The sequence below is a fragment of the Alosa alosa genome, chromosome 8 (assembly GCF_017589495.1).
Source record: "Alosa alosa isolate M-15738 ecotype Scorff River chromosome 8, AALO_Geno_1.1, whole genome shotgun sequence".
In the NCBI taxonomy this organism is placed as follows: Eukaryota; Metazoa; Chordata; class Actinopteri; order Clupeiformes; family Clupeidae; genus Alosa; species Alosa alosa.
In genome coordinates this window covers 19,418,573-19,431,570 of record NC_063196.1, presented here as the reverse complement: position 1 = coordinate 19,431,570, position 12,998 = coordinate 19,418,573, and the positions used below count along the sequence as shown (strand labels likewise).

General features: G+C 40.7%; 1 protein-coding gene and 1 non-coding gene across 2 annotated transcripts; one reads left to right on the top strand and one right to left on the bottom strand.

Moving 5' to 3' along the window:
- Window positions 1-5,511: 5,511 nt before the first annotated feature.
- trnai-aau lies at window positions 5,512-5,585 on the bottom strand. Its single transcript has one exon. It is a non-coding gene; the product is annotated as a tRNA-Ile (tRNA).
- Window positions 5,586-6,163: 578 nt separating this feature from the next.
- On the top strand, window positions 6,164-8,192 carry ptger2b (prostaglandin E receptor 2b (subtype EP2)). Its single transcript, XM_048250123.1, has 2 exons — window positions 6,164-7,070; window positions 7,277-8,192. Exons 1-2 carry the CDS (start codon window positions 6,276-6,278, stop codon window positions 7,553-7,555), a joined length of 1,074 nt encoding a protein of 357 aa, XP_048106080.1. The 5' UTR covers window positions 6,164-6,275; the 3' UTR covers window positions 7,556-8,192.
- Window positions 8,193-12,998: the final 4,806 nt, after the last annotated feature.

The following is a 12,998-nucleotide window of genomic DNA, read 5'->3' as shown; positions in this document are numbered from 1 at the left end:
AGTAAGCATATTAACAGAGAGGTTTTATTTTGAATTGTCAAAAGTAGTTAATATACTTCATTTATCAGCATTAATTCAGTTAATAATATGGTTAAGGTATAGTCAGATGTCCCCAAACTTAAGGGTGTTTGTTCAACCGTTTTTTTATTTTAAGGGACCCTTAAATCAGATTTTAAGAGAAAAACTTAACTTAAGGTGCTTTGTGCAACCGGCCACAGAACTTTGTGAGAGAAGGGAGAGCATTGCGGCGCTTGGGAGCGCTTTAAAACTCACAGAAAAAAGTAGTAGCATTTGTGATGCAGTCGGCCCGTAAAATTAAATGAGAATTGAAGTCATATAAATATTAAATCGTGCGCAGGGGTGAATCGAGATCACGATTTTATAACGATTTATCGAGCAGGCCTACATTCCACATGTTTTTGGCTTCAGAGCAAAATCCTCATCAGCGGTCACAAACATCTTAAACGATTAGTATAATTTTGATGTAGTCTGGACGTGTCAGTTGTCCAGTTGATCATGGTTGTACACTTCCTATTGGTGGGTCAGATGAGAAGGACTTGGGTGATGACTTTGTGACAATTTGGAGGACAGCATGTGGACTGTCAGGCGAATCTCAAACTAAACCAGAACTCTCCTCTTCTCACTCCCTGTTTGTCTGTTGTTATCTGTTCAGCACAGAGTCCCTATGAAAGAGAAATAACAAATTAGAGTGAAGCTTCTTATAATTCCACAATCAGAGTCCATAATCACTGTCATTATCTGATATTAGAAAGAAACACCTTTAAACTGGGTCTTAACTGGGGTTTTTTCCCACTCTTGTTTCCATGTCTTGGTAAACATTCACACTTTGTGCAACATATGAGTAATTTCAAGACATGGCATCTGAAGAAGGTCATCCGTGGTCTAAATGGTTTTCTTTTTGAAAGATTAGTGGGAAAATGTGTGGCTGTGAAGCAGAGCACAGTGAAAAAGTGATCACAGAGCTGCATCCGCTGACAGTCTCGTCCTTGACCCGTCTGGTGTTCCAGACTTTCCCAGCTATCTCTTACAACCATAGCAGAGTGACGTAAGAGCCTGACTCAAGACGACGGGAAAATTGTCAACATTATGTCAGTATGTTTCGAGAAATTCCAAGAAAAATAGTCAAAGAAAAAATATTCCTATAAATATAGTCATGACCAAGTCCTGTGCAAGGAGAAGTGCCACTGGGAAGGACTCTTGGGAATGTAGTTTTTTTAAAGATAGTCGCCTTGGTGACTCAACTCACTCCAGTGTCTAACGGACACCGGGGATTCCGTGGGTCACTGAGAGTGGGCTGGAGTATCTGCGACACCATGAAATATGAATCATGGGAGTACAAACTGTCTGCCCTGTTCTCATCCACAGTCACCACTAGTCACAGGATCCACAGGGAAGAGTTATGTCTGATTTCAGACAAAAACACATGTGAAAACACACTGAAGAGTCACTGTGTGTGTTCATGCACATGATTTGTACAAGCCAAGGCTGCATGCACTCTGACCACAAACCAATGTCATTCAGAATGAGGCTCCCTTGAAAAAGAGATGCAAGATCTCAGTGGGACTCTCCGGGTTAAATAAAGGATAAATAAAATAAAAAATAAATAAATAAATAAATGGAGTCCCATGCCTGCATCATTCAGAATGGAGTCCCACACCAGCATCATTTAGTCTTCAAAATGGAGGCCCAAACCCAGAGCCGTATAAAGGTCAGGACAATAATAATACGCTTTATTTGTATAGCACCTTTCATACACAGAATGCAGCTCAAAGTGCTTTACATTTGGAGCATGTAACACAATAATAGAGTCAGTCATTATCAATCACTCTTCTTGCTGTAGCCGTTTATGATCCAATCAGCAACATATCAGAAATATAGAAAATAACATGTAACTTATAGAGAAGAACCAGTCATTCCTCTTCTTTGCTGTGGCCGTTTATGATCCAATCAGCAACATATCAGAAATACTATTATACTACTATAAATATCTAAAGGCTTTGCTTCAGTTGCTTTAACAAATGCTTAGGCAATGTTTTATGCAAATAAAAAAAAAAACATGTATTAACCGTACCTGTAAATTAACCACAGTGCCCAATAGCCCAATGAATCAGAATGAGATGTGCTTTAAAGGAGAATTCTAGCCATTTTTAAAGGTTGTATCAGTGATTTCAGGCCCAAAAAAGGCCCAAACATAAATGATCACATTCATCTAATCTTTCCTAACGATTCACCCGCTGCCTCCCCCATGAGCAGACCGTCAAAAAACTGCGTCTCTTTAGGCAGCCTAGGCTCCGAGATCTGTACACAAAAACAATTGCTACCAACAAGGGTTGGCAACCCCTCAAAGGCAAAATAAAGTGTTTCAACCAATAACCGACGAGATGCGCGTTTAGGAGAGTTTTAATTGCACGGGAGGGAGTAGCGAGCTAGCTCTCTGTTTTGTTTGAACATCAATAGAAGTGACGTATCCCCGCTATCGCTGATAAAACCTTTAACATACTGTAGATCTCTGTTTCTCGAGGTCATAAAGTACGGTACGGAAAAAAAACGGTCAGTGCTAGACGTGTCCCTTGTTTCCAAGTATGCATAGAATGTAGACACCAGCAGGCCTTACTGGTTTAGCACACTAATCCATGCTTGGACTTCATAAGCATTCATTGCATTTAAGTATTGTAGGTTGCTATGTGTACCTCGACTATTAACTGAGGGCCTCTCAAGTTGCCTACCAACACATTTCTAAATACTTTCATACAACAGCATGTGGATTGACACACAAATATTCACGAGTCATCTTTCCTGGGACTTGAATGCTCTTCAATATTATTTATTGGTCCAACTATTTATAACATGTCCCTTGAAATGTCCTGCTTCAACACCGGGTGAGTACAGAGACAAAAAGATGAGAGAGCTGTGTCCTGTTGACTATTCCTAGGATCTGCTAATGAGCCATGGGAACCATAGATAAACTCCCTATTTTGTAAGTCGCTTTGGATGATAGCCTCAGCTAAATGACAATAAATGTAAAATGTGGTAGGTCACTAAAGGCCTATGATCCCACTGAGCTGGCATAAGATACGCCTGGGAGAAAGAGGCATCTGAGGATAACACATTCACTGGGAATAGACTCCCTGGCCCAGAAATGCTGAGGCTTTTTAGATTAAGCTCCTTTGACCTCTCCAGAGCTCTCTCTCCCTCGGTAGCTATAAATCCAGGCAGGAAGCCCCTGACGAGTAGCCGACCGGCACCTTGGGTTCAGCCTCAATAGAAATGTACTATAGATTAAAATAGTTCATGTGGTGTTCTCAACACAGGAATTAGTGAATATGTTATTTGTAATAGTTTTGGATGTATATGGATAACTGTGATTGGTAATGAGATGTGGGGAAGGTCTCTTATTGGCTGGTAGTAAAAGTATACAAAAACATTTCTTTCTCTAGGCTGCTGTATTGGTACTGCACTGTGCTGTGGAATAGCTAGTGATACGTTGTTGTGTTAAAAATAAAAACTGTAAACTTGTCTACAATATAAATCACAACATGTATTTCTGGTTTATATTTTAAAGTTTTAAAAAAAGTTCTTTTAATGTTTGGTTATAATGTTGGCTTAGTAAATATTTAGAAAAGGAGAAAAGGTCGCAGTTTGCAAATATCAATCTTTTTATTGCATGTTATGCAATTAAAAGATTGATATACTGTATCAATGTGGGACCTTATCTCTTTTTTTGACTACGTTTTCTTCTAGTTTAGCCCAGCACTCTTAAAAATAAAAAGAGACTGACTGAAATGAAGCCTGCCCCTACCCTTGAATTCTCTTGATCAACAATTAAACATGTGACTGTAATTTCATATCAAAAAAGTTATTGTAACCTACAAAAACAGGACAGAACAGGACACCTTTCCGATTAGAATCTTTTCATTCCCTTATTATCCCATCCCAACTATCTCATAAAAGTGTCCTTTCAAGTTCAGCTGGAAGAGGAGTGGTCAGTTAAAGTGTAGAAATACTGTTTGTCCTACACACTGAATATTTTAGTGATAAGACATATGTGAAATTGTTGGTTATCACAGTAGGTCTACACTTAAAGCAACACCAAAGAGTTTTTTATACCTTAAAATAATGTTTCCAAAATCGTTTCAGTGGTTCATCAACTCGTAACAGGGTGAACGGCAATTCTGCATTCGCTTTGCGGCCCTCTATCGGCTATAACCGCACTATGTAAGTTTGCCAGATCGGGTAGCGGATCTATGGAGCTAAATTTGTCTCAATAATATTTGTATATGCGCAGAGGGGGATCCACAAATATTTCTTGATTTGCATGTGTGTTTTGATATCTACAAATAAGTCTGGCCTCTTTCCCTCGCAGGCATAGTCAAATGACTCACTGAACCCCTGTACCAAGATGGCGGCCGTATCGACGCATTCCAAGAGGCTCAACGCGACTTCTAGTGTTTATTTCTATGATGAGTCCCATAGAACAACACTGCCATCTACTGGATTAGAAAGTGTCAGCAGGCTACTTGTGGATCTGGGTGGCTTCTCTGCGCAAAGTTTGTCTCAAAAATACGTGATCCACAAATGCTGATCCACAAATGCGAAAACGAAAACTGTGTGTGCTGGTGATCTACAAATGCAAAATTAGATTTCACAAAGGCAATTTTCAGTTTTACAAATGCCATTTCATTTACAAATACACATCTACAATTGTGAAAACCAATTTACAAGTTACAAATATGATTTTTTTTATTTGTGGATGTCAAAACACGAATGCAAGTCAAGAAATATTTGTGGATGTCGCCATCTACTGGATTGCGATTTCTGTGTGCCGGTGAATTAAAGTAGGCCTATTTACATGTGGATTTGTGTGACTCATGTGAAGAACGTCTCAAAAACACGTAACTTTGGAAAGCGAAGAATGCGTGTGCTGGTGATCCACAAATGCAGACTCACATTTCACAAATGAAATTTTCGGTTTTACAAATGCCATTTTATTTACAAATGCACATCTATATTTGTAAAAATCAATATACGAGTTACAAAAATGATTTTTTTTATTTGTAGATATCAAAATACACATGCAAATCAAGAAATATTTGTGGATCCCCCTCTGCGCATATACAAATATTATTGAGACAAATTTAGCTCCATACGGATCTGTAGTTCGATGGAATGAGACATAAGAAACTACAAATTTGACTTGCATCTGATGTCGCAATACATCGTACTTTTATAAGTCATGCAAAATATTCTACCTTGTCTGTGGACATCGTTATTTGCAAAGCCGGTGCTGGATAAACACATAGCGTGCGTGCAACAGAGGGAAAGTGTTGCTTTAATCCCTATCTCACATCCTTTGCCTACAGTTGGTGCAAATTACTACATAGCTGTCAGGTCCTAGGCAGAACTATCTGCTTCACATTTATATGTGGTTACTGGAAATGTTGCCGGAATTGTTGACAAGTACTTCATTCCTTCACCAACAATAAATGTTCTTGGCCAGTACGGGGATCGAACCCGCGACCTTGGCGTTATTAGCACCACGCTCTAACCAACTGAGCTAACCGGCCATACGTAAAACCTGCATAAACTTACAATAATACAAACAACAACTGTACTCTTCGTGTGCTTTTGTGAGACTGTTAAAATTACATTAAAGTATTGAATTCAGAACATGTGTAAAAACACTGTTTCACTGTGCCGGTGAACTGCGCATTAATTATTTAAATACACTAAAATACTGGACAAACGAGAACAGATGTTTCTAACGAAACTGTTTTTTACGAAATCAATAAATGTCTGAAAAAATAGCCTTCTTTTTGACACATGCAAGTTGAAAAGTGTTCCTGTTTCACAAAAGTTCTCAGCTTAGCCTACTAATTGTTGCAGTAGTTTTACTAAGATAGTTAGTTATTCAACTGAAATAATTAAAATACACTACACATTTACATGCCGTACGAGCTCCTCTACAGCAATTATTTTTTTATTTGCAACATGACGATACTTTCAATGTCACAATGACGTCATGATCACAAATTGCAATGGGGTGAATCACTGCTTCTTTTTGTCAGAGAGCATGTGTCGTGTACACTCTATATAGCGCTGCGCTCGGGAGCGCACGGCGAGCATTTGGAGACTTTAAAAAACGTGCACCGAATACTCACAGAGAAAGGACAGCATTGTGTCCGTGAAGTTGTCCCTCTCCTATCGAACTGTTACAGTATATGTGTGAACAGTAGTAAGCCAAAGAGCACTTTGAGATGGAACGCTCAAATGCTTCAGACACACATTGCAAATTCCTTGGCCCAGACAACCCAGGGACTCCAGCGGTTTCCGCATCCATGTTCGCGGCCGGGGTTCTTGGAAACATCTTCGCGTTGTTTCTGTTGGAGATACGACGTTGGAGGAAAAGTCGCTCTCTTTTTCACGTGTTGGTTACTGCTTTGGTTATCACGGATTTACTCGGGACGCTTGCTGTAAGCCCGGTAGTTCTTGCCGCATACGTGAGGAAGGCGAGCCTGGAAATGATGGGAGGCAGACCTCTCTGCAACCACTTCGGCTTCAGCATGACATTTTTCAGCCTGGCCACCCTGTCCATTCTGCTGGCCATGGCTGTGGAACGTTGGCTCTCCATTGGGCACGCGTACTTTTACGAGAGGTACATTACCAAGCGCTGCGGATACTTTACGATTCCTCTCATCTACCTAGTTTGCTTTGCATTCTGTACACTACCTTTCGCGGGTGTTGGGAAGTATCTGTTGTATTGTCCCGGTACGTGGTGCTTCTTTGACATGCATCCTAAAGAGCGCCGAGGTCAAATTTACGCGGGACTCTACGCATCTGCTATGCTCGTGATGATTCTGTGCACTGTGTTCTGCAATGGATCTGTCGGCTATCATCTGTTTGGCATGTACCGGAGGAGAAAACACAATCGTGGATCGTTTCGAGGACCGCGAGGTCGTAAAAGATACGAGTCCATCACTAAGGAAGTAGAGCATCTTGTCCTCCTCGTTGTGATGACCGTTTGTTTTTTATTTTTTTCTCTTCCGCTTGTGGTAAGCCAAGTTACTCAACACTTCTGAAATCAGATGTAGTAAGATTCACCCCTGTAGTCGGATAGTTGTTGGTATTCACCCATATATATTTGATTTGTTTAGAATTAGCATTGTTTTAGTTCTTGCCCAACCCCCTGCTGGCAATAATTTAAATGTAGAATTGTCAGCTTTATGTTTTGATGCAGTGGCTTGTGTGTTCTTCTAAGATCCAGGTGTACACAAACTTCTTCCGAACTGAGACCAGCCATAAGAAGGACCTCCAGATGCTCCGCCTGCTCTCCTTCAACTCCATCGTGGACCCCTGGGTCTTCATCATCCTCAGCCCCTCTGTCCTGCGCTTCCTGTGGGGGAAGCTGTGCAGGCGGCAGCAGCAGCCACTGGTCAGTGTGGAGAGGACCATCCACACCACGAGACCCATCAGGCTTGATACCCCAGCAGATGGTCACAAGCTGCCTGCACAGACGCCTGTTGCCCTCTGCCCGTGAGGAGTGACGACCAGAGATAGGGCCTGGATGGTCAAACGTGGTGCACTGTGTGGCCCACTGTGGCATCCATTCGCAGTGGATGATCCAGTCAGATTGAGGGATGTCCTCCTGACAGGTTGTGTCAGAGGTCAGATGTGTGGTCACAGCTGTGGACCTACATGCCTTTGACTAAATGTGAGTGGACAGACTGCTCGAGGAGAGAGGACGGGACACAGTACAGAATGATCTGAGAAGACAAGAACTAATTGCAAGAACTAATGGAGTGCCATCATGACTGCATGGACAAGATGAGCGCGTCACTGCACATCACTGTATAAATTCAAGATAGCACCAGTGATGATTTTATGAAGTTTTAAATCACAAGCTTAATCTAATAATGATCAAGGCTAAACACATTAAATACATGCGTCCATGAAAATATATCAGACAGCATTTCCATGCACACAAGGAAAAAGGAAACAATTTAAAGGCACTGCACCTGTTAAAAAAATAAACTCCAAAAGGAGTTGTCATGTCAGTTGAATTGTACAGTGTAGTTCAGTTCATGTTTCTGATTTCATTGTACACTGGGGGGGGATACATAAATAATGTATATACAAAATGGATAAATAAATTAAACAATCTGTGGAAAAAAACACTCCCAGGAGAATAGCGGTATGGTCTGTAAAATGTGAACTTAATTTTCATCATGACTGTTTGCTTACAAAAGGTTAAAAATATCACTGGATGTTGCCTGAAGCCCATGAGGGAACTGAGGGCAAGTCATGTATAGTGTTCAACATGTGACGATTAAACACTCCTAACCCCAGAGGGCCATCAGCAATGTACTGCTGGGAAGAATCCAGACTTCTACAATTTTATAAACAATATAGATTTCATTGTACCCTATGTCAGAGTCAGATACTTCAATTAAAATTGCGTTTACAGAGGCATCTGCCTTGCTCGGTTTTAGTGACTTTTGCAGGAAGTATTTGAGAGCTTGTCCACACAAGCAGAATGTCTCAGGGCAATTGTGACATGAAATAAATCTTATTAAAATCAATCTTATTTGAATAAAGTTTGGTGGGAAGTAATGCTTATATTATATGTGATGCTTAATTAGTTACCTACAATTTCCTGACTATTAATTAACAAAAGTTAATACATTGATTTTGAGCAATTTCTCTAGCTATGAGGTTAGTACACTGGGGCGGGGCCATATTGGGTTATGGGAAATGTGTTTCTTTTCTTCCCACTAATTATGATTCATTGGGCTGTTGGGCACTGCGGTTTATACACAGGTGTGCTTAATCCTAGTTTTATTTTATTTTTAATTAGCATAAAACACTGTCCTGCAGTTTTAGTTTAGTTTTTAGTTCAGTGAAATTAAAATTAAGCACATTAAAGAATCTTTAATGGGAACAGATGAGGATATTTTTGGTGTGAGTGTGAGCAGTGCTACAGGAAAGGCTGGTTAAGCAGAGTGCAAAAGATATGGAGCAACATGTCCAAATGAACATGACACTGTACATTTAAGAAGATCACTAAACCACAGAGACAGACTATGTCTGTCATAGCCAAAGTTAACACAATACAGTGAAGTCTAGCATGTCATCCTTAGATCAGGTTAAACAGTACACTTTGTGTGTGTGTGAGAGAGAGAGAAAGACAAACTCAATATTGCCTGTGTGACAAGGGTTTGTGTATAACTCCTTTATCTATTTAACAGGGCCCTGAGGAGGAGGCTCCTTATAGGGTGTGAACAATTCTCTGTGTTCTGTTTGTCTGTCAGTGCTCTTTAACAGTGTTTGTTTAAGACCTCATCCTGTGATGTCAGTTTAACTGTGTTTATTTCCGACTTAACCTGCCCTATGAGCACTGTCATTTTATGTGCCACAAAGTGTGCAAACAATTAGTAAGCAATCTTCACACTATGGATCAAAACTGAAGTAAACATGGTCTTCTTCATCTTCATCATCATCTTCCTCCTCCTCCTCGTCCCCATCTCCGCATAGCTAATTAAATTCCCAGGCCTTTCATGCAACACTGTTCCAATTAAGAATTTGAAACAACACTTAAGTCTTTGGATCACTGTGCACCTCAGGCTAGGCCTACTTCATCTTGCGAGGCTGTGGTTTGTTTCAGTAATTTAGTGACCTGCGTATGAATTGGTTGTCTTACCCCCAGAGATGTGGTTTGTTTCAGTAATTTAGTGACCTGCGTATGAATTGGTTGTCTTACCCCCAGAGAGAGAGAGAGAGAAAAAGAAAGGACCGATGTGGGAGACTCATGACTTTATAACCTGGATTATTGTGTCCTATACTGCACACTTGACTTGGACTCTGGTCTACAGGGCCCAAGGCTTTGTTCCATGTTCTGTGGCTTTGAGTATAATTAAGCCTCGGTTCTCAACAGCGGCAGTAGTCTGTGTGTGTGTGTTTGTGTGTGCAGCTGTGTGTGTTACACATTGAAGAATTTAAGATAACTGGCGTCCGGTTCTCATAGTCAGTACAAAAATATATGCTCTGAGAAAAAAAAATCTATGTGACTCTTGTCTTGTTCTGTAATTCAAAGCTAAAAGTTCAACATGGCTGAAGTGTATTAATCAGGAAATGTCCACAGAGACAAGCATCCTTGCCGGCCAGATATCTCCCATACAGGCTACCACACAGGATAGGATATAGTCCAACAGTGGCAAAGTTCAGAAATGCTAAAATTGCTTAGCCTAACTTTAGCCAGTAAAGCTTTTGTTCATCAAGGGGTTAGTGCAGTGGCTCTTAAACTTTTTGTCTGGCGACCCCCCAAAAAACATGGACCAAGTCTCGCGACCCCCTTCTCTCTAATCGGTGGAATTTGGTTTCCAAATGTAGCGAGATGGGCATTGGAAGCAGAGGCAGAAAATGTCTTCTCTCATAGGTAGGCAATGTCAACAAAGGCATTATGTCAATGGCAGCTTTTGACTAAAAACCTTTAAAAAAATAAAATCATTTCGCGACCCCTCCAATATTTTTGGCGACCCCCAGTTTCAGAATCACTGGGTTAGTGTGAGCAGTCTGCAGACAGTGACCATTTCCCAAAGACAGACTGGGAATGCAAACACAGAGCTCTATTAAAGAGAAAAACAAACAGCTACTTGCCAATGTAAATATTTCTGTTCGAAGCGCAGCAACGCAAGTCTCACTATTGTTTAGTATAATTAATGCTTCAGTTCAATGTTCCTGTGCTCGTCAGTGTCTAGTGCCATCACGCACAGGCTGCTAAAAGTATCTATGTGGATAGGCTTGCCATAAACAGAGGATCTTTGTAATATACACAGACTTCCATTAACAGGAGGCCTGGATCAGATGCAGATAAGATTTACGTACAACACATGCCTATATAAAAGAAATGCAGGCTACTCACACTATTCTGTAATACTTTATTCTATAATATTTTTTAAATATAGACAAAAACGCCTCATAAAGAATTATCGTTTTTTTAAACGTTGACATGTCAGGCTGGGGGAAAATCTCGAATGGGAATCGTTTTCTCAAAACTGATGTAAAAAATATAGGCATATTTTTAAAATGTTCTTTGCTTCTGAAGAACTTGACACCATTTGTTTCTGCATTGGTGGGCCTTTGTTTTCAATGTTATTAAAAAAAACATTTGACTGGAAAACTCCATGTACCTTAGTCACACATGGCCCTAATTTGAGATGTCGAAATAACACACCACACTGTAACCATCTGAAAATGAGGTCAGTAAAAAAAAAAGAGATCCGATATGTCTCACATGGATCTCAGTATACAGCAAACGCTTAAACAATCTGTGTCCTCTGTTTGTGCACGTTGGCCAGACAGAGCAGCTTTGCTGATCAAAAGGAAAACATGCTCACAGTGACACAGTCCAGGAATGTATTTGTGCAAAAGAGCTGAGTTTGAAGCTGCGCTTACACTATACACAACAAACACGACCTCTAAGCTTATGTGAGCACATACACATCAACACCCACTGTTGCAGGCACAGATATTTAGCTGACTGTAGTGCGGAGCTGGAGTCAAGGTGTGTCAGACACACGGACCACATCAGAACCAGTCAGGTTTGTTCCCAAGTCACCCTGGCCGGTGGCGTTGTGCCCATTGAAGCTAGGCAGCGATACGTCCACATGCCAACATGCCCAGACTTTGGTTAAGTTCCCCCCAAAAGTCTTTGAATATGCAGATTCAACATAATCGTGTCATCATTTTCTGTCTATCTCACTTCCCCCCCCCCAACTCTAATCGTGCCCACCCAAAGTTTTAGCTTGCGTAACGTAACGCCCCTGATGCCGGCCATAGGAGCTATGCTCTTAGGATTGAGGAGGCAGGGGTGTGGTTTGGCCAGCTCTGGGCTGAGGCATTTGTTTTGTCCTAGACAGCAGTGCCCACTCTCAAACACAGATGGGCCAGCTGGTCCCTCTCAGCAGCAGGGGAAAACCTGTGGGAACCGAAGGCCTTATATACTCCATTACAGAATAGGGGGTGTGGGGGTGCTATGAGAGCACTGTGCCGGCTATGATTGAGTTTGCTTTGTGTTTAGAATAAACATTGTGCAGTATATGAAAGGGAGAAGAATATCAAAAAAATGCTTAATATAACAACTGAAAAATATTCCTATTTTCAAAATCATTCCATTTAATTGCTGATAGCGCTGAATGGGTTTGGGTTTTTGCTAATATATTTCATGTTTTTCACAAAAGTGTGTTCGTATGGGAACTCTGTGGTTTCATAGTGATGCAGGGAACGTATTTGTGGATCTCAGGGAGCAACCATCTGGTTTAACTCAAAAACTCCTAAAATAACTTGAGCACTTAACCTTGCAAATTGTGAGAGCACTGGTGACAATTTGAAAACATTAATGTAAAGAATAATATGAGAAAGATCAATACAGTTACAAGAAAAGAGCAAAAATGCAACAAACAAGGTGCAAGAGCCCTGTTGAGTTAATATGTTTATCAACGCAAAACTGCTTTTCTTTCTTGTTTGTTTTTTCTATGTTGTCCTTTTGTTTCTGTGTAGTTCTTGCCTGTTCCCTCCATTAAAAAAAAAACAATTCTTCTCAACAATCCCAATGAAAACACATTTCTTCTTGACACTGTCTCTTTTGAACATATTCATTATTTTAAACATTGAACGTTTGAAAGCTGTCTCTCTGTTCAAGGAGCTGCTATATTATTTTTAAAATATGTAAATCTCTGGAGTGACTATCCCTGTTTATGGTTTTGGTAGCAGATGTTTTCATCCAAAGCAACTTAACATCAGAATAACAATGAGCAATAACGCCAAACATTAGGCCTATACAATAACATTGAAAGTAGCAATTCACAGTCTCAGATTCAGGGATGGATTACTGCACAGGCCTAACGGGCCCAGGCCCAGGGGCCCAAGGGGTCAGGGGGCCCTGAAGCCCAAGCCTTTGCATGGAATCATTGCCTCAATATCAA

Bases quoted from the DNA above. Each gene is read 5' to 3' on its own strand.
- ptger2b (XM_048250123.1), top strand. From the start codon at position 6,276: ATGGAACGCTCAAATGCTTCAGACACACATTGCAAATTCCTTGGCCCA. The intron at 7,071-7,276 runs GTAAGCCAAGTT...TGTTCTTCTAAG, and splicing joins TTTTTTCTCTTCCGCTTGTG to ATCCAGGTGTACACAAACTT.